General features: G+C 35.1%; 1 protein-coding gene across 1 annotated transcript; it reads left to right on the forward strand.

The window, feature by feature from the left end:
- Window positions 1–1094: 1094 nt before the first annotated feature.
- On the forward strand, window positions 1095–14567 carry Smp_096010 (DNAj homolog subfamily A member, putative; the record flags this gene model as incomplete). Its single annotated transcript, XM_018794542.1, has 9 exons — window positions 1095–1143; window positions 1178–1302; window positions 1336–1419; window positions 1456–1710; window positions 2845–3118; window positions 3843–4051; window positions 5615–5730; window positions 7197–7294; window positions 14180–14567. 9 exons carry the CDS (start codon window positions 1095–1097, stop codon window positions 14329–14331), a joined length of 1362 nt encoding a protein of 453 aa, XP_018647044.1. The 3' UTR covers window positions 14332–14567.
- Between the last annotated feature and the right edge of the window lie 5541 nt (window positions 14568–20108).

Here is a 20108-nt window from a genome sequence, read left to right on the forward strand (position 1 = left end):
CTAGGCTCGGTGATGACCGGGCGGACAGTCTTGGGGGTAGACTGTGCTGCCAAGTCACCAATTGATTTCTGCACAGTACTTATGATGTTCGGCTTCGGCGGTGACGCTTGGTCCTTTCAGCCCCTATTAACGCGGGTCCAACCACCTACAGGGTTTTGGGGAACCACTGTTTCATTCAAGGACTCTTCCCTGGGGGACCCAAGTTTACTGAGGTAGTCGATCACCGTCGATGTTAAGATGGTACTGAGATTCAGCACGTCATCACTCGTGCATTTACCTGCACCGTCGATAGTCGACCTGTCGATGTTCCTTTTCTTGTTTGCACTTCGCGTTCCGGTTTTGCTACCCGTCGTGATACTGTCATTTACCAAGTTTTTAGACAGCTTGTTCCTCAAACCTGTTAGTAAGGCAATGATGGTACCCAGCATAACTACGGTATCAGTGTTGCACGTAACACATACCCACCTATGATCAGACTTGCTGAGTCTGCTATAGGCTGTTGCTGTTAGATCTGTGTACTCTTCGTGGAACCAACCTTTACAGTTGTCACATTGCATGCATATAACAGCATAACGGCAACCAGGTGTTTTGCATGAATTTCTCATGGCTAATGATATAGACTGTCTTATAAATACAAGCAGTAAGTCCAGGACCGTTAGAAGAAACACAGTATACAATACGGGCAAAAATGGATAAAAACAGTTTACGATAAGCTAAAAACTAGCCTTTACGTGAAAACTAAAAAAACCGATAGTGAGATGAGGCAAAACCACAGTTAACTACTAAGTTGAATGAAACTCAAAAAAGTAATCTACCGAACGTATAGCTCAAAATAGATTCTTTAGATCGGAAATGGTACTTTTGTTGCGTAAGAACACAGAAAAAGTTTGAGAAATGCAAATCAAGTTAGGACTAGACTTCCCGTTCATTGATAACAGGTATGAAAATTACTGCTGCTACCAAATATCAAACTTAGTTCGTGAGTTAAGAATAAGAATAGAGTAACCAAGAGATCGATAGAATAAACTTTGGTTTCTCGTTTAGCTTTTTAAGAAAACACCAACACAACTAATTAAGGCCGCGACACTTGACGCATGCGCTACGGCATGGCGTTTAAGGGCGTCTCGCTTATGCACAAGTTGGGTAAGCATCTTAATTCTTCTACTGTACTGTTAAGCCGGTGCCTCAAAGTTTAATTTTAGGAATTTTTACACTTCAGTATCATTACTGAAAGACTACTACAGTATATTAGGAGTCAGCAAATCAGCTAGTCAGTCTGAAATTAAAAAAGCTTATTACCAGGTTAGTATCTAAGTGCTTCCATATTGTTTCCAGCTAGCCAAAAAGTATCATCCAGATGTTAATAAGAACGACAAGTCGGCGGCACAGAAGTTTCAGGAAGTTAGTGAAGCATATGAAGTAGGCTTCGCGAACTTCATTCTCACTCAGTGTTAGGTTCTAGGAGATGAAAATAAGCGAAACCAGTATGACAAGTTCGGGTCAGCATCAACGCAAAACAACTTCGGAGGTGGTCAGTCACATGGTTTTGAGTTTCACTCCAACATAAACCCTGAGGAATTGTTCCGGCGTATATTTCGTGATAGTGAATTCGTCTTCAATGAATGGTCTTCTGGTGATAAGGGCTTCGCAGAATCAATATTTGGGTCTGATGCAACTAAGGAGATTCCCATTAATCTTACTTTTGAACAGGTATGTATCGACATTGGCTATATAGCAAATTACCGGAAACTCATGTTCGTATTAGACTTTCAAGCACCAATTAAACAAATTACATGACTGAATTTCCTAAAGCAAATTGAGTCTTAAGCATACGTTGTAACTCAATGGGTTGGCTCCGGCACTTGCAAATGCGGGAGACTTTTTAGTTGGTAAACGGTGAGACTAATTTATGGATGACGCTTGGGCGATGCCTGAGTGACCTTGAGAAAGTTCGCTTACTGAGATCAAAAAAGATTATTGATTAATATGAAAATCTGGAAACAGGATTCAGAGTTATGTATTAAAGTAAGGGATTTTATAACGAAATGACATCAACTTTGATGACAAATTGCTATTTAACTATATGTAGGGAGCAGTTTCTCACCGAAACCTAATATATTATATGGTCAGTTTACGAAGTATAGTCTCTTTGGGTCTACATTATCCATATCTCCACGAATAGTAGCTGCAACATGTATAGTTATTAACTTACACTTACATCAACCTTTATCCCAATCAGCATTTATCGACGAGTCTTTTTCCGAGCACAGGTTTATGCTCTCAAATTTTGGCCAAACTACAAACTGATCTCAATACTTTACTGTCTAGCAAAAGTATGTGAATTTATATTCGAACCAGCTATTCACCGTTTGTGAGTGCTTTGACCATTAAGCTATTGTTTCACTAGATACTTGGGAGTAAGTTGTGAAGCAAGGACAAGTAAAAGCTTAATTTGAGCGGTGCACAGTAGTGTGTGCGAAATTCCTGACTTTTATTGACTTCAAGTCAGGTTATTCTTATATGACTAAATAATTCAGTATCATTGGGGATACATTCGTTGACCTTTACGGTCGGGTCATGAGCTAACATTCATAATATTGTCTATTTCTGATCATTATCTGCGTCACTTTGGTCCCGCGTTTATTTCTTCCAATATTTCTAACCTGAACGATTTTTCGACAGTTCATGGCACTACATACTTATTACAGTCTTCCGATGGGTCATAACGACTTGATTATTTACTTCAAATATTCCAGGTCGTCTAACGTTGTAGACATTCTTTAATCACTTAGGATCCCTTATTATAAACTCAACTAAATATTATCCAAATATTCAAATTCACAGGCTGCTCGTGGTGTAAATAAGGAGATCAGTGTCAATATGGTGACTAATTGCCCACACTGTCAAGGCTCACGTGCTGAACCTGGGACAGATAAGTCCACTTGTCCAAGTTGTCGTGGAACAGGAACTGAGAACATGAATACTGGACCGTTTTTGCTTCGGAGTGTTTGTAGGCGATGCCATGGCACCGGCACCATTATTCGAAATCCTTGTCGAGAATGCGAAGGTAAAGGTAGGATTGTCGGACGTAAACGAGTCAATGTATCCATCCCTGCAGGTAATTGTCTCATAATTTTTTCACTACTCTGGATATTTTCTATTTTTGCCTTACTGTGTGCGAGAATGAATATTTTGTTAGTCACTTTCCGTTTTTCATCGATACTATTTGAATGTGTCATTAATCGTGTCTGTATATATTCGGGGATGTAGAGTTTGTGTTGATATTTACATGATTTTCTGACTCGGACTGAAACGTAAAGTTCTCATCCGTTAAGAACGAAATTTCCTTGCTTTTTAGTTTGAAGACTGTGATTTTAACCTGCAGGTTCGAACACCGCTTCACCGGATCAGACGCTTTATAGTCCTACTGTACTTCGCAATCTAAGTGTGACACAAAGTGCGGTTCATGAACCTGCGTTTGAGAAAGGAGTTAAACTAATATTTGTTCCTTCATAGTTGAAATCATGAGTCAATTGAAGCTAGACCACCAAGGAAAACCTGGAAGCACTGGACGACCGTTTCGTCTTGTTGTGGGACTCCTCAGCAGTGCGCATCCACAATTTCGCCTCTCGAGATTCGAACCCAGGACCTAGCTGTGCTTTTTGGTTTTCCTTGGTGGTCTAGCTTCATTTGACGCGTGCTTTCAACTATGAAAATACTGAAATCTTCACAAAACCCCTTCTGATTTGCTCCTTCTTTGAAATCAGCCCATATTGGTTTATAGCTTTTAAGTCAACCTTCAGTTGTTTTAATTCACTCATCTTTTCCATTCATGTCTCTAGGGGTAGAAGATGGTCAGGTTTTGCGAATGTCCGTTGGTAACGACGGTCTGCGTAATAACGAAATATTTCTGCAAATTCGTGTGGAGAAAAGCCGACATTTTCGTCGTGAAGGTGCGGACATACACTCAGACATCACTGTTTCACTTTCCCAAGCTGCTTTAGGTGGCAAAATGCGGGTACAGGGAATTTATGAAAATATGCTTATAACTGTAAGTAATTTATAATATCTAAAATATCTTGTTTACTATTCTGTTCATCCTCGTTTATCTGACGCCATGAAATGGAATTTCTTTCCAAACTTATAACATGTGTCTTTATGAGAACTTTAGCATAGTGTATATTTTTGTCACAATATGATATCCGGAAGTGTCACAATACTGGATAACTGTATCGTAATGAAATGGAAGAGAGCATATCGTATAAGAACAAAATGATGAGTATTGATTGACACAGTTCATATTAACCTTAGATATTTTGTTCATTCCAAAGAAGCATTTCTCCATTTACTAAGTACGGTAAAACCATTAAATGAATTACTTAGGGCGCGCGTTTCATACAACTCGAGACTCGTTAACTGGGTGTACCTGCACCTCAGTTGATGTTCAATCATCGATTCCAACATATTACCTCTTGCTTCAAACGTCAATGCGTTATCCTTTTAGCTATTGAGTCCAAATAGCTACTCACTTGTGCAATGGGTGCGAACTTTGATGTAATTTGTAGTGATTGGATTATTCCGTTGATAATATTGTGACTGAATTTTGACCAGTCCCAGTCGAGATATATGCATCCTATGCGGATTGCTTCGATGTACTAATTATCTCACATGTTTGTAAAGAATATATGAACTGTGGCTATATGAATAGTTATCTGGACTCAGTAGCTAAGTGAATAATTCATTGACTTTTTAAGCGAAAGAGACTTGGTTAGAATCCTGGAGTAAACATCAACTGCGAGACGCAGACACATCCAGTTAACAAGTCCCAAACCGTACAAAACGCGTATCTTTCATATTTTTAGTTTCCCACCACTGTAAGATTAAAATTGCTTCATATGTCTTTCTTCCTGTACTATATCCTTATATACAACCTTCCTTTTATATATTACCACCGCTAAATTAACTACTTCTATGAATTTGGTATTCATCTTGTTGTGCTAATAAGGTATGGCAACTTGGACAGATGCATATATGTGCCTGGTCATACGTCGTAGCTGACTGACTACTGTCGGTTTTCTTATTCCAGTTGTGTGATTATCGTAACCATTAGTTAAAGACTTTGAGTGACACAACTCAAAATCTTTTTCAATGGCGTCGATGCATCCAATCTTTGTTTTTCCCTTAATTCCATGCTTCCGGATTCCTCATAATTTTCTTTATTTCACCAATTTATATTTTCTGTATTTTCCCTTAGGTCCTAAGTTCATAAATTTCTCATAATCTCTTCATTCCACTAATTTGTATTTATTTGAATTGTATTTTCACCGTTTAATTTTTATATTACTATTAATACTTTTACTACCTCTACTACTCTGAAATTTTCACTAACGATTTCATCTCGCTGTGCTAATGCGTTATGGCAGTTCGAACCTATGTATATACGTACCAGATTTGACGTTGCGTTTAGCTGACCGGTTGACCTCAATTATGCAACTAAGAGCGATAAATTCACGATTTCACACAGTATAAGTAAAATCTAGCTCAGTCGTCACTGCACGGACTTCTGAACCATATTTGGTAATAATAATCCGGTCATCTTCATATTCATTTTTAGATTCCGGCTGGATCTTGCAGTGATGATAGGATTCGATTGCCAGGTAAAGGGATTAGTCGGATCAATGGATATGGATATGGGGATCATTATATACATATTCATATTCAAGCTCCTAAGTAAGTTCCAAACTATTACATAAATAATCACTACTTCTCAGGAAGTAAACTAAAACGATAAACAATTAGTTATGCGTTGTTTTATCATAAAACGACGCAACTTTTTTATGGAAATCATGATAAGTTACGTAAGGATAAATTAATATTTTATGTCACATACTTTGTTCAACCAATCACTGAAAACCAGTAGGCACTGTGTAGTTGTTTCGTCTTATTAAGGAACTCCTCGACAGTCTTGATCCAACGACGTACCAGGGATCGAACCCATGACCTTCTAGCCTCGTAGTAAGCGTTTTACTTTAAAACCACTGAGTTCACATTCAATGGTTCACATTTCTAACTACAGTCACCTCACGATATTAGGTAACCATCAACCATTGCAATTGGTGGTAGATCGTTGAATTCCCAATTTACATCACGGATTCAACCGTCTTCATAACAATTCTATACAAATAAGAATACAAATCAAATTTTTTTCAGTAAGAAACTATCCAATTGAATGATCTGCGGTAAAAAAAGAGTACTCAAAAGCGACTTCGATTACACTAAACTCTGTGTCATTTATGTTTGACTTAGTTGAACTTACTGAATGCAATTGGTGTACACTATGTACTAATCAACAATGTGATTTCTGATTCAATCACAAAATGTTATATTTGCTCTATTTCTCACTAACGAAATACTGAAGTGGAATATTTTCCTAGCTATCATTTTCTATAGCTGTTATTAAATAAAATTATCGTTTGGATTGTTAGATTTTCAACAATAATTCACTTGTTTTTTATTATTTCTGGTTTAAAATTTTAAGAAAAAATAATTTTAGGGATAATAAAGCGTACTGTTGATATATTTTTTTAAGTTAATCAACTTTTTCAGTATGTTATTCAGTTGTGTTTATTACTGTTACTCTGTCATATCCTATTGGCAGATAAAGTGTTCATTCATCAGTAGATAAATGTTTAATGTGTTCAATGGTTATGTGAAAGACGTGGCATAAATTTTTGTTACCAAAATAAAAGTATTATTTAATTTAAAGTCGAAATAAATTAGGCTTTCTTTTTCAAATTTTCCATTTAGGAAATCTTAAATTACATATAACATTTGCTTCATAAAATTCATATTACTGATAACATTTTTAAAACTCATCTACTCGTCACTTGTCTTGAATTTGTTCTCGACTTTTATTGTCTGATACGAAAACCAGGTAGTTTTTAAATGTTTGAAGTTCAAGTTCCCGTATGTAAATGGTAGTTCAGTTGATTTGTACCATATTCGTTCTTGTTTATTTCCTTGATATTTTTCACTTTAGTTTTATTAAATTATAGCTATAAGTGTACCTTAGTATGCACAGATGAAATGTCCATTAAACAGTAGTTTGTGATACAAAACATTCTACACACATATCCCAACATAATTTAGTTTGGGCATATTGACGTTTATGATTTTATATGTATCGATTCTTGTAGGAAACTAACTGATCTTCAACGCGCCCTTCTCCTAGCCTATGCCGAGACAGAAAATAACGTGACTGGTTCAGTTGAAGGCGTAACGTCGACCGACAAACGTGAGTTATGTGATTTAAATTGCACTTTATTATGCTATGCATGTATGCTTTTAGTTAGTGTTGAAACTCTGTTGCACTTTTGCAAGCCAAGATAAAACAAGTTTATTATTTATTTATATAAACATAAATATTGGTACAAGGGGGGCACCAGATTCATATGTGCCACACAAATCTCCTTTGATTTGTGTGAGGGCTGTTTTACTGCCCAGATGCCCAAACTGAAGCAAGCGGTTTTCTTAGGCGCCCGCATCCGGAGCCTTTGACCTAAAGGTGTGATCCACAAGGCAGTGGAGCATCGTAAGGAGATGCAGTTTCATGGTAGCCGGTGACCAACGATTGATCCATACGCCGTTTGTTCCCTCAGGATACTGGAGCCCATGTGCACCATTGGTTTGAAATCAGCGTTTTCCAACTCCCCTAGGTGGACTTTCTCTGTCCACTAACGCGGTTGAAGTTCCGGACAATCGATTTTCGTCCTCCCGATTTCGTAAACAACAGTAATGCCAGGAGAAGGCAATGAGCAGGACTTCCCTGGCAGAGGCTATATACGCGTAGCCATGTGAGTAAGTCTTGTCAGTGAATTTTTACATTGTATTACTAACTTTCATGTAAAAACATTGTGTATTTGGTTTGTAATCATTAAATTCGTTAGAATTACATTCCATATCCTTCAAGTTGATCATGAGTTTCATTGTTATTTAAAACCTAATTTTTAATATGTCATAATCGTTGATTACTTCCCGTAATATAATACTTATTGTTTTCAACATCATTTTTGATTTGACCAAGCGTCATATTAATTATATGCTTCGTGACACTTTGGTTACTGATGTCTATCCATTTCATTACCTTCAAGTTATATTTCGGTAAACCAGAATTATTCTTTATGCATTCATTTATCATAAAAACGATATAATGCACAGCTTCCAAACTGTTGTTTACTGGTGAGATGTTAAGTTTCTTTCGTTTTTGAGTTCTATGGGTTGCTTTATTTTATAGACACTAATTTCACTTCTAATATATGTATATATCCGACGAGGGTATCATCTACTAAACTCTAGATGTATTTTTGTCTCAATGCTATCGTTCGCCTTCATATTATGGTCAGTTAGGCTGTTTAAAGTCCTAATTTCTCCATAAAAATCTGTAAATCTTATAACTCCTATAATCTTGTTTTTGTTTCATACTAAGAAAACTGAATTTATTTCCCTGGAAATCGACTTATTTTGTCTGCCTAAGACTACTAGTAAAAGTTTATTTATCCTTTAATCTTCGTTAACATATCTTTTCAAAATTATTTAAAAAAATATAACTACTTATTTATATAATTTAGGTGAAAAATCACGGTTAATTACCATTCATTTTAAATCCGTTAAGTATTGATGCGATCATTTATTCAGATGGTTGACATCTAAAATATTAATTGTACTGTCACTTTAAAGGTAAATACTATCTATCCTGTAAAAAAATGCCACGAAATTAATTTCCATTTATTAAGTTTTATATTAATTTAAAAGGTAATGTTAATATTGAACATCTTGAACCAAATTCTTTTTAGAATAAATAATAAATATATTTTTTGTAATATCCCAATGAGTAGGATTATTTTATAAACTTTAGGGAATAATTTAATATGAAGTCTAATTTCGAGTTTCATGAATTATAATTATCGTTAATAGGTAAGCACAATGATACTCATAATAGCCAATATCCAGTTTAAATTGAAATTAATTATTTCATGTGGTGTTGTGTTATTAAATTACCATATGAACTATTTGATTATTTGTGACTATACGAGATCTTATTTTTAAATAAGGATATGAAATTCTGTTGTGTTGCTCAGTCGTCCATATCTGAAACTGACATGTACTCTTTTGATAAGTGAATGTAACTAAATATTTGAGTGAGGAAACCAAGAATAAATAGGAAACCTTTACTAGTCAGCCATGATCAAGATTCACTAATTAATGTAGATATGTATCCCTCGGGGAATTAAGCCAAATTTTCAATCCATAGCGTATCTGTCTTCCTCGAATAATGAAGCCAAATCTTGACCAATCGCGCGCATGAACATGTATTAAGTTACTAACATACATTAATTAGCTTGGACCATTTCTGTGACTACGCTGTAGTTTGTGAATAATTATAGCGTTTTCCACCTCATCGCACGTACACTACCTCAACCGATTTTGAGCTCTATCAACTGTATTTAGGCATTGACTTAGGTTTCTACTCAGACCATAACTCAGAAATACGCACAGAATATAAGTTGATGGTTTCATAAATTTTTGTAATATCTTGATCTGAAAAAGTGTAATCCTTGTTTTCTCTTGCCCTGCCACATATATAATGGTTCCATCCTTTGTTTGCGGAAAAATATTTATATGTTGCCCTTACATTCTTTCTATTATTGGCAAACAAAGCAACTAATTAACACCAATTTCATGTAAGATATAACCAGATAATGATATCTTAACCTAGACTTTGGAATAAACTGACATCCCAGCTATCTTACGTATGTTAGAGAGGTTAACAAATACTTTCACAGTTCTCAAGATTCTCTCCCTAGTATTCCACTCCGAATGAATGAGACTGCCACTATTTGTAAGCCGTTAGCACATTCCGAAATCATTCTGTAACTCTAAAGATGATGTGTCCATAAAACCATCTCTTAATCGTACTGTCTTTGATTTCATTAAGAGCCTATTCATGGGTTACTACTTTCTTGGAACATTGATAGACATGTTTTTGTGCATAGATACCTAGCTTATCTCGACATTCCGACCAAAGCTGTTGCACAATTTCACACGTTGAACATCTCTGGAGACAAAAAGTAACGCCAACTGTTTCAAGATGTAGAATAAATTAATTACGCGAAATACAACTTGATTTGCCAGAGTTATATGTCTCTAAACATAGATTCGTATTACCTAGTCTTTAAATGTGTAAAGTGAATGCCTTGGAAAATCAATAATTTCATGGGATATCAATTTCTCGTCAGATAAAACTATTGCAAAGACCATTATGCAAACTGCATGCAATCAACTTTCAACCATTAAACTTTAGGTTCAAATCACACTTCATTTACTTCAGTTTAAGTAATCAGGTAGTATCATTTGACCTTAGACATTGAAATTGTGACTCCTAACTTATTATATAAGCCTGTGCCTGGTGGACTAGTTACGTTGATTGCTTATTATAAATCTATTGTTGATGTAAAATAATTACAGATGATTACTAAAAACTTAAACTGAGACAACAGTATAAGGATTCTTATGATTTTTCTGATATTAATCGGAGGCGTAAAACTTCGTTTTTAAATTCTGTAGAAATAGCTGACACGGGTCATAGAAACATTTTGCACTGGCTCAAGTTGCCAGTTCAGTTTTCATTATCATTGGAATCAAAAACCTCTGGTTTAATGATTTTACTCATCACTTTCATTTTTGGATCAAAGAGTTTCTTACCCTCTGCAACTTAGGGCAACATATCAAAGGTCTATCTATTTAGACAGAATAGTCTTACTTGTATGGCGTTATCCCGGTTAAAATTGAGTCATTAGTGTTCTTAAAGTTTATATATATATATATATTCCTTTTTTCATTTTCGCTATTTTGATATCAGATTCCATATTAACTAGGCTTGTCATTAGGTAGTAGGTTATCTCACTCTTGACTCTGAATTTCAGTTAAAAGTCAATTGGGTAGCCCTTTGAGTAAACATGTGAAACAAAATCGTTAAACCACAAAATCTGTATTTTAATGATGAGTTCAAATTTCGGTCTTACGAGCTGCAATTAAATTCGGTTCGTTAAATAAAGTATGTATATTTTTGGCAACTATCATATTTTTGTTGGTACAGATTAATGCTATCAGTGAATTTAAAATAGCCAATATACGTTTGTATTAGAATTAGTAATAACATCCTTGTAAATTTATATATTTTATCCCTTGTTTATTAATCCTTAAAAATGACTTCGGTGTGTGTTAAAATCCATCATCCTAACATTCGTATGTTTTTACGACTGTAAGTATAGCAATATTGAACAAAACCTCTTTCATTTCTTTGTTCGTTAAATACTCTTACCGGCTATATTTATTTTATCTAGGCTAGTTTGTTTATTGGTCACCACAAGTAGGATTTTCTGCTCGTAAACATTCTAAATGATTTATCACTCATATTTCTTAGGTCTTCGCCAACTGTACGAAAATTTGCGAGACACGTTTGGCCGAAATTCGGAAACACAGTCGAGAGATACGTCTGACTTTCATTCGGACAATCAGGTTGATAGTAGGGAGGAAACGGAATCATCCGGTGTTTTGGGTCGAATAACTAACGGTCTCAAATGGTTATGTGATACAACCTTAAAGGGTTTGAGAAAATAGGTATGGTTATTTTATCACATTTAAGTACCTTCGTTCAAAGTCGTATTATCCACTAGAGTTTTTCACATTGGGGTGCTAACTTACTGGCTCTATGCAATCAATGATAATTTGTGCACGATATGGATAGTTTCATTCTTTCTTCATTTATCACCTACGTGCAGTAGAAAAAATGCCTCCACCTTTTTACAACATAATCTACAAATTAATGCAAGTAACCACTTACTTAAAAGCTTATGAACTTTTAAAATACGACAGGCATTTTACACCTATTTATTAGGGGCCTCTAGCTAAAATCCTTCCCAGCTATTGCGAATTCAGTTGACAGATTGTAATTTTAACATGTTCTTTTTAAGTAGTTTAAAGGCAGGGTTATAGTTCTTTATTGGCTTAGTGAGTTGCAATTATATGATAATTTTCGTATCCTCCATCTGCATGTCGACGGTTATCATTTTCTTCCAATAACATACTGTATAATTTTTAGTTTTTTTCTACGTTTTTATTAATTGTTATAAATCGATATTGATAGCTATTTTCCGGTAATCTACTTTTAATAACTCTAATAAACCACTGATAAAAGCAGCAAAACACCATGTCTGCTTTAGGACAATCAACTACTCAAACCTTGACTAATAAAATGAATTCCAAACTCGTCTCCGGTTGTGTGAAAATCAAATAATTATACTGAATTTCCATGTAGTATTAATTTGTCTTCTTTATTGTTTCTTCCTCGGTGAATTAAAATAATTGCAAGGATGTTTTATGCTTGATTTTTATCAGATATTTTTATTCTTGGTGATTAACTTCTTAAACAATAACTTCATATCAGCAGTCATTTCATATCACTAAACAGCTATTTCGTTCTAGTGTGGTACTCCTTGACACTGCACGTCCACCACCCCACCGAAGATTAAGCCTCAGGGCCTTCTGACTTCGTGACGGGCGCTTAACCGCTAAACCACCTAAACGACACCCAGTGGTTAATGTGTCTGGTTTGAATAAGGTCGCTATATGGAGCAGCCATCTTCATTGGGTAGCAGCTTCCTTGTTTCTAATGGTTGTGTAACTCCGGTTGGTTCGTGATCTCAGTCATTTTCGTTAGTTTCCAAAACCCCTATAGTGATAATAATTATATCCCCACTAGCGACTGGTTTTCAGACGTAATTACTAGAGTTCTTGCGGGGAACCGTAAACAGTGGTGTTCAACCATATCAGGTATAAAGCAGTTACCCCGCCGAAGAAAATAGTTGCTTAATACCGTAAATTGATTAAAACTGAACATTTCAACCATTCGATACTTGCTCAGTAATGTAAGGGTTAAGTACTCGCCGCTAGACCTTAAGGTTCAGTCTCCTGTAGGATCGTGGATGAAGGGCGTTGAAGTGTCCTATACTAGATTTAGTAAGCAATCATATTTTTTCACTTTGATATTCTAATAACTGTTCCTTTTTTGACAAGACTAGTGATTTAATTAGCAAGATCATTCTGATTCAAAATTTCGTCATTTCTATTGTCTTTCTAACCAACATATTTCTGTAATTGAATGTTGCGTAATCTTGATGACTCTTACACTTTTTGCGGTGAGGTTACTTTTGTCAACAGTACTTCCTGCTTGGTTTTTTCAGAGGGACAAGCTAAGAATTATTTTTTGTATCACAGGGCGTATAGTACATGCTTATTTTCTCACTTATATTTTGGCATTCATTTAAGTGTGTAGAACTAGAAATTTGATAATATCTTGAATAAACTCATTTCCAAACGATACTTCCGTATGTAAATAGTAAATTTAAGAAGCAAATTTAGCTGCGAATGATAAGAAAATTGTTTTTAACTAAGAGAATATCTGATTGATAGATCTTTATTAAAGTAAGCTATTTTAAAGTTATTACAAACATGTTGTCTGGTAACACTAAAACCGTTTAAAGTGATTAAACTATGTGAAATATTGTTTCAGAAAATAATGAAACTTGAAATTCGACTTATATCCAAGATAAAAGTACTTCTAAGCGCTCGTTTATATTGCTTTTAAAGGTTACGGTTTTTAATGAAATTGTTCGGTCAATCTCATAAAACCAGGTAATGTATTTCTGTCATAGAAATTTTTTCGAAATAGTCGTTTATTACATTCACACTGCACTGAATAAATGATTTACTGTTTACTTAGTATCCGAACTTATCATTCGTTAACAATCATCATATCCCACAATGCTTCTCACTATTATTCGAGTTTTATCGTTGAAATTGTGTTACGTACCAAATCAGGAACTCAGAAATACTTATTTATTTTCCTAACCATTCTGTAGTGTACGGTAACAGTTGACTGTGGTTTAATATCGGTAATCAAAAAAAATAACTGTACTTCATGAAACACTCAATAATTTTAAGTCTTGGTGTTTGTTTCATGTGTAGAACTTTTTGCCAATTTTATAACACTACAAGATAGTTTTTTCTGTGTTTCTACTAACTTAATTATGTTTTATTACAATAATTTTAAATTGCATAGATGGTAAGCGTGCCATAGACACTACACCGGGCTTTATTCTCTCTCGTATTCGATTGGCTATTCAAGATCCAAATGAACCTCAAGAAGAATCAAAGTCTCAAGAAATTGATTCAGATACTGTAGTGAAAAGTTCTAGTAAAGATTGTGTGTAATAGTTTTTTGCAGATTCATCTTTTCATCTATAATTACATCTCATTCTTTCTGGTTATCATGCTTTAGGAAGTATTCATTCGTGATTGATTTGCATTTTGTACATCTGTAATATATATTATAGTGCCGAATATTTGATATTCTGTTTCCATTTCTTTTCATTTTAAATTACCTACTGATTATTGTTTAAATAAATGTTTAGTGCGTAAATATACAGTAAATTATCACTTGTTTGTTTAAAAATATGCTTTTTAGGTTAACTGTCATTCTTTGTGTCGCTTTATCCATTTTGACCAAACGTTTTAGTAATGGTGACATTTTGAAGAAATTAAACATTTCTTTAACCACTAGTTGCGTCACTGTAATTCTAAAACTTCTAATAGTTGGTGTTCTTACTAAAATGCATTTTTAACACTTGTACTATACATAGTGTTTACATATTTAGATATTCGTTTTTGAATCATCCCCAACTGAAATTTCTAAATGCTCTCGATTATTGATACATAGCTTCAAATGTTGCAAGACTATGTAACTAAAACTTCTGCTATGAAAAGCCATCCAATAATACAACTCCAGCAGCTCAGGAATATGAGGGTTTTTCTATTAAAAGACCTCAGAATTGTGACATATATGTACTTCAGAAATAGGAGCTCTGACTGACCGCTGTAAATTGTCTTAACATTCATAACTTAGAACAAAAGGATCTAACGGAACATCCTATAAAATTAATCAGTTGTAAAAGAAGCGAAGTGATGAGTCCCAGTCTAGTAAATGTGCCGAAACAGTACCCCATCTTATAACACAGATCTACCAGAACACGTGTCTATTCGAGTTCAAAGTGTGTTCTCGAAAAAACTTTACTATTAATCGGAATTCTCGAAATGACTTCTTTTGATTACTTATGCAATCAGCCTTTAATATTGATGTAAATGTCCAAGTACTTCATCAGGTGTCTGACGCAGTTCCGTCTCATTTATTTCAAGGATCATCACTCATAAGTAAAAGATACTGTTTTCATTTCGATCTTCACCCGTCTTTACTTAACTACACAGTAACATGGTTGTGCAAGTACTGAAGATATTAATTCAACAAAGCCAATTTGTGCGTAATATGTAAAGATTGGTGTGATAACCATGTAAAAATTTCTGGACGTGTCTTGCAAATTTTCACAGGAGCCCTTGAACAGGGAAGTCTATTCCGTTTAGTGCGTTTCCAAGCTGAGTAACTATTATTGATGTATACTTTAAGCCTTTCGTTCAGCTATTGGACGTTAAAAGGAAACGATTAATGAAATTATCCAATCAGAAGGGTCCGTTCCATACTATGGAGAAGCTGCAACTTTTCACATACTTCAGATCACCATTAATATAGGTTGCACCAATATCAGGTTTTCTCACGTGTAAGTGGTCTTTTACTATAGTGTAACCACAAATTCATTGCGAAGAACATTGATTTAGTTCTCTTTGTCTCGTTGTGCACATGTTTGACCGATTGTTGCTTCGTAACTTCCCGATCTCTCCATTTCAAGGAGAATTTTGTCCTGTTAGTTGGTCGAAGGCGTCCTGTTCTGTTTTTCTGGAAGCAAAAAGAATTGCGAGCAGATGTAAACTCGATCGTGAATAAATTGTGACATGCCGGTGTCCTTGCCGTCATATGCTACTGGCATACGTAAGAAGAACTCTCACACGTAAGCTCGATCAGTTGTGAATTATGAGCTGTATGGTTCATTATATTCCTACGCATTGCAGTCGATGGAAAATAGATAACATTCACACCTTCCATAATAACAACAGTTTCACTACCAAGACTAAGCACATAGTATATATAGATTCAACAAAGCCGATTTTCGCCTAAGAATCATCAATAAGTAATTAAGACTGATTTCTCTAACGCTTGTCTTTGTGTAGTAATCTTTTCGATAAAAAAATATGGATCCGAATACAAAAAATTATTCAGACGTGACAGGAACTGTTTACAATAAGTTCTTTGTAGTGGTATATCCAAATTGGGAACTGATTTGTCTGCGTTAAATGTTTCTGTACCAGTAGTAATGATTAATCAATAAACTTTTGCCCATATTTAGTTTTCGTTTTCTTTTTAGATTTATGGGTAGATATATGGATAGTCATAAAGGGTAACTGTTTTACAAAATTAAAAACTAAGTGTTTGCTTTCGTTACGAAAACTTGTAGTACTGCATCAGTTTGGACATTTCGCTAGAATGTTGAGTTCTGTGCATAAGTTTTTTTACTGTGACAGTATATTCGAATGAATACTTATAGTGACATGCTCTTCGAAGCCAAGCATAAAGTGACTGAAAAGTTGTATATTCGACATGTAACACTTGGGAATGGTCGGCAGTGGTAGAAGTGGAAACCAATGATTCTCTTGTTTTGATGACTGCTTTGATTTTAAATTCTAAGTGCAATACGTTTGTTCGTGCTCATCTAATACCTCTTGATTAAATCGCGTTGTTTCTGGGATTGATAGTTTATACTATCATTCAAATACTCCTAAATATCAAATTGACGTCGCTATGGAGCCTGTGATGGAACGGTTGGATATACATTCGCATTTTACGCTTTTGAGGATTACATAGAGAGGTTCAAAATCTGGGTTATGAACTAAGAAGATATTAGAGATTTTAACATTGTGGCCCATTTCCTCACGTTCATCGGAAACGAAGCATACAGCTTAATAAGGACTTTGGCATTTCCAGACAAATCGATTTCACACCCTTATGCAACTCTCAAGCAACTACTACTGTCTGTATTTTTTGACTATTGCCTAAATGAATATCTTTCCGTTGTTCGAAGTGGACAACCTGTCCTCTGGTCTTCACATGAACGCCAGCAGTACGATTCTCATTATGCGTTGCAAACAAATAACGAATTGGACAAGATGAGTCTCATTTTCCAGTACGTATCAAGAATACATCTATACCATAGAGAAATATTTTCCTCGATTTTCTTTAATTGCTCTTGTTAGTTTTTCGATGTGTAACTTAACAAATGACTCGAGGGTTAACATCAACAAATGAATGTTAGTGAGTATCGTTTACACTAATGATGCTTATCAAATTTAGTTTACTTGTAATGAACTAAGGTACATGCCATAATCGTACGTTGAAATGCCTCTTCTACGTCGACTGAACTATCTCCTGAATATGAAGTACTACAATCAGCGTTGGGTAACCAACATTTAAAACCTACCGGTTATTTGATATTTCAACTTAATACTTGCGTAAGACAGTTTGCAGACAGCGTCTAGTCGCGATTGATTATAATCACCACTACAGGAAGATTACGTGTCAGGTATCGAGTTGGATACATTGGTAGGTCAAAATCCAGAAGGCTTTTGACGGTTGAAATAAGATATATTTGTTGGCGATCTCGTGGTATCGAGAGGATACCAAGACATGCCAAATTTTATAAGCAAAACTGTCGAGCGTAAGCGAGTTCGTACAAAGTCACAGTCAACGGAAGGAAGTCTGTCTTTGGTACACTTATAAATACAAGTATAGTAAAACAATCACTGGTGCAAATGATTATAATAATAATTGTTTCCATTATATCAGTCGCCCCTTCGTTGCAAAAGTAGGACGATACAAGTTAATCACACAAACTTAGCGTACCTAGAACTCGGATGTTATTATTTATACGCTGTTTCCTGTAACTCACAACGTTTAAATAAAAACAGGGAGACTCAATACGGTACTTGGTATATCACATCAAGTAACCAAGGAACAATCGTGACCGCGTGTTAACTACAAAACGGAGGAAGCGAACTCAATTTTTTCCGCAATGATTTCGTGATTTTGATGCAGTAAATGACAGTTTAAATAAGAGAACACTTGAAATTCATACGATTTAACAGACACATTACAAATCTATAGCAGTCTAAATACGAAATGGTCGCTTCATGTAAAGACGTTCAAGGTCTTTAAAGGGACATAGCAGGCAGTTTTGAGTCAACCTGAATTTTTTACTGTTCCCCACTAGCTTTTTCGGCCAAGGACATTAGCATAACCTGTTCATGATATACAGAAAAGCCAAGTTCATCTCTTTACTTTCTATGAAGACAGCTTAGTGAAATCATCCTATTATTATTTCGGACATGTGTTACAACGTGGCTTGCAACATAAATACAGCCCGTCCATACCAAAGTAATATCACTGATTCAGATTAAGTCGAATGACTAGCAACTAAGTGACCGTAAGTCCTGCGAAACAAATGTAAATAAAATGGACCCGGAATCCTCAGTATATTTTCGTTGGGTTATATAAGAATAAGAAATCATCGACTTGAGACAATCAACGTATACGCCATCATATCAGTTTCTCCTCTCATCATTTGCTTCCGTCTATATACAAATTACCAATTAACTCGCGTATTTATTTATTCTTGAAGCAACAGTTTTCTATTAGTACTCAAACTATGGCCTACTTATTTTCATATTGCAACTAACCAAACTCATGCCGGGTTACATCATCACTGCTTGTATCCAGAAACGTTGCTACCCTTAAAGAAATACACTCACTCTGAGGTGAGCTTCAGTAAAAGAACTTATTGATGCTACAACTACAAGAACAAGTAATAATGATATACCGACAAACAATAACTCTACAAAACAGAGTGCCAATTTATGAGTAAAACAAGTGTTATCAAAATAGCACTCACAAAATGGCATAATAAAAACAAAATGTTGAGAGTTGTTATGAAATAATCGTTACTTGTTAACTCTGAGATACCAATCACAAATGAGTTCGCTTGACTAATGAAGGTCCCTACGCACGTTTTGGTGTAAATGGAATGATGAAAAAGATTCAATCCGACAGTATTACTCAATAGTTATCCGGGACAACTCTCTGACATAGTGGGCAATGACATACAATGATGTTATAACACTGTTATAATTTCAGTCAGTGGTCATCAAAGTAGATAACAGAAGTAGATGACAGCGTTTATTTGACTAGCAGCGGTAGCTTGAGATATATGGTATAGCCGAACGACTATTACGCCTATTCAAAAATGATTCATATAACAATATATAATAAACATAAACCTGACTACATGTAAAGTATTGCAAGTAAAGACAAACTGTGGTCTTTATTTCTTCATTACTGAATAACTATATGTCACTAATTAACTCCCATCCTACTGCATAACTCAGATTACATGATATATGTATCCCCTATTGATTAACAAAGTGAACAAAATTGGTGAGGCTGAATAACTAAAATACCACGCATTAAGGATAACCGTATATGTTGAACCGCAACGAAACGAAAAGAAGTGAGCGAAAAATCAGTCTATAAAAACTCCTTCAAATATATTAGATATTGAAAGACCTTGTCTATTGTCTTGGTGACAAGACGCAAATACTTAAATGTAAGCCTAGGCAGATGAGATGGCCAAATTCAAAACATTGTCTGACTTGTTGTTCATTTTGGTTCTTGGTCAAAATTCTGTGATTTCGCAGTCAGGTGAAGGAAGTACTTTACGGATGAGAAATTAACTATAGGTTTTTCACTTTCTCAAAAAGAACACGACTCTCTACATGTGGAAGTTACATAATTTCACTAACATCACCGTAAACGAGCACTATGTTTATGACAGAAGAATGATTCCGTAATTCATATTAAGTGGGATGATCAATGTGCTGAGATAAGGTCAGAGAAATCTTAGTTCCCAGCAGTTTTTATTCAAAATAATTTTACTGACAACTCAATCTTAACTAAGCGTAATTTATAGGGGGTGTAAGAATCACCTACTTCAAGG

This window comes from Schistosoma mansoni, assembly GCF_000237925.1.
Source record: "Schistosoma mansoni, WGS project CABG00000000 data, supercontig 0184, strain Puerto Rico, whole genome shotgun sequence".
NCBI classification, from domain to species: Eukaryota; Metazoa; Platyhelminthes; class Trematoda; order Strigeidida; family Schistosomatidae; genus Schistosoma; species Schistosoma mansoni.